Raw genomic sequence first — 2,320 nt, 5'->3', positions numbered from 1 at the left:
TGGTTATGTTTAAAGCCATTACTTGAAGTTGACTTGGAGTAAAATAGTTCAGTGTATTATATCATATTTTTACCTGTACCAAGTAAGGAATTATACAAGATTATTTAAATAATTAAAAGGATGCTACGTAGCTCTGTGTAAAAACGATCGGTTCATAGTCAACGGGTCCTGGATTTAATTTTGACCTTTATTCTATTTTATACATGCCTCAGTTTTTAGAGGATTGATTGAAAAATAATTTGATTTATATAAAACATAACTTTATCTCATCTTTTTCAACATGCTTTCAAGTTTGATAGATCCATCAAGATCATTTCTGAAATGATTTGGATGTACATTAAGAATGATTGAGAAGAATCTTGATATTGTAGATTCGATACGTTGAGAATGAAGAAAAATATTGATATCACAGATTTTGATGTTTAATTCAGGATATGAAAAAGATATCTTGGTATTATAGGTTATATGTACACACACACACACACACACATAACCTATAATATATATATATATATATATATATATATATTAAATTTGTTATTCTTTTATCTTATTAAAATATGAGTTTTTAAAACATGATATGGAATTTATATATTTTTTCGTTTACAATCTCTATTTTTTGATCATCTGATGGGAATCAGGACTTGAACCTGGGACTCGTTAATTATATAAGTCAAATGCTCTCTCATATGTACCACATATCATTCTCTAACATATTATTATTATCGGTCTTAATATTCCAAGAATCAATTTCATAAAGTCCCGATTTGTATCTTGTAGTGCAATCAAAGATAGATAAAGTAAACAATGCGGGTATGGCATTGACACAGAGTGATAATGAGGATGACAGTGACTATGAAGAAAATGAAAAAGAAGATGAATCAGACAGTAAAGAAATGGAGGCTGACACAGATGAGGCATCATATGATGCTGGACCTACTACAAATGCAGGTTGGGCTGATGTTATGCAAAAGATTCTAAAAACAAATAAACCGAAGAGAAAAAAAACACTTGTACTGGCCAAAGCAAAGAAGTTGTGCGATATAAAAATAAAAGAGAAAGATATTCCCTTTGAGATTGATGGCATCAAAGAAGAGATCAAAACAGAATCAGATGAAGATATTGATAATACAAGTGTTACATTGAATACTGCATCGACTAAATCAAGAATAATAAAAAATAGGGGGGGTATCAGAATAAAACCATCCATTACAGATCGAGAACATGAAAGAATGTTGCAAAAAATAGCCACAAAGTAGGTATTAGATTTGTAAATTTTCTGTCATTTATACGTTGATAAATTGTTCATGCTGTATTTTGCAGAGGAGTCGTACAACTGTTTAATGCAGTAAAACAGCAACAAGTGGAAATTAAAACGAAATTATCGCAAGCAGGTCCTTTAGAAAGAAAACGCGAACAAGTATTTAAGAATATTGACAAAAACGCCTTCCTTGATATTCTTATGGGTGACAGTAAAAGTATACCAATTGATAATGATGTTAAATCTGAAAAGCCTGTTAAGCAGACAGATGATAAAAACAAAGTGAGAAAATCTTTACATATAAGAAAGTATAAATAAATATTATGAATATTATAAATTTGGTTGATATTAACATGTTCAATATTTTTATATTAATATTAAAAAAATAACAGTAATACTACTTGTTAAAACTATTTTAAACAACTATTTTATCTTTTTTTATAAACATTAAATTTTTTAATGCATTTATATGAAGGCCATATATAATTGTGTTTATTGATATTGGTACATTTTGTTTTACATTGCAATGTACAATTGTGTATAACAATAGAAACATGTTTGTTTTAAGGATCACAAAATGTGGAGTGTTCTTCGAGATGATTTTATCATGGGGGCTAAGTTGAAAGACTGGGACAAGAAGAACGTAGAAGAAGAGGATTCTTCAGCTCCTGAGGATATAAATAGCGATGTAGATTAAAAATAAGATCTTTCTCCTTTTTTATACGACTCTTTTAAATAACTATAATTAGTCATAAAAATGTCGATATCAGTTGTGTACAACTGCATTGATATTTTTTGGAATAAACATGTAAATATTGTGAATTGTAAATTAATCATGGATTTTCGAAATGGATTATTCCTTTACACATAGCCTTCAACTTTCCAATAAATCTCTTATAAAATCAAATCATATATGAGAGAATTAGAATCCGTTGACTACAAGTTGACTGTCATACCTAAATAATGCGAGTTGAGACTCTTGTTTGCTCACCACTACTATCTTAAATTATTATGACATCAGAAATAAAAAAATAAAAATAAAAATTCTTATAAAATATA

At 28.4% G+C, this 2,320-nt stretch overlaps 1 protein-coding gene across 1 annotated transcript; it reads left to right on the top strand.

The window, feature by feature from the left end:
• On the top strand, positions 1–2,276 carry LOC108753329 (RRP15-like protein). The gene is made up of 4 exons (XM_018494818.1): positions 1–82; positions 781–1,255; positions 1,324–1,543; positions 1,830–2,276. Coding segments are annotated over exons 1-4 (825 nt in total). The 5' UTR covers positions 1–81; the 3' UTR covers positions 1,959–2,276.
• The last annotated feature ends 44 nt before the right edge of the window (positions 2,277–2,320 follow it).

The sequence above is a fragment of the Trachymyrmex septentrionalis genome, unplaced genomic scaffold (assembly GCF_001594115.1).
Source record: "Trachymyrmex septentrionalis isolate Tsep2-gDNA-1 unplaced genomic scaffold, Tsep1.0 scaffold69, whole genome shotgun sequence".
NCBI classification, from domain to species: Eukaryota; Metazoa; Arthropoda; class Insecta; order Hymenoptera; family Formicidae; genus Trachymyrmex; species Trachymyrmex septentrionalis.
Note: the sequence above shows the minus strand (reverse complement) of the source record. Positions and strands in the feature narration are given on the sequence as shown.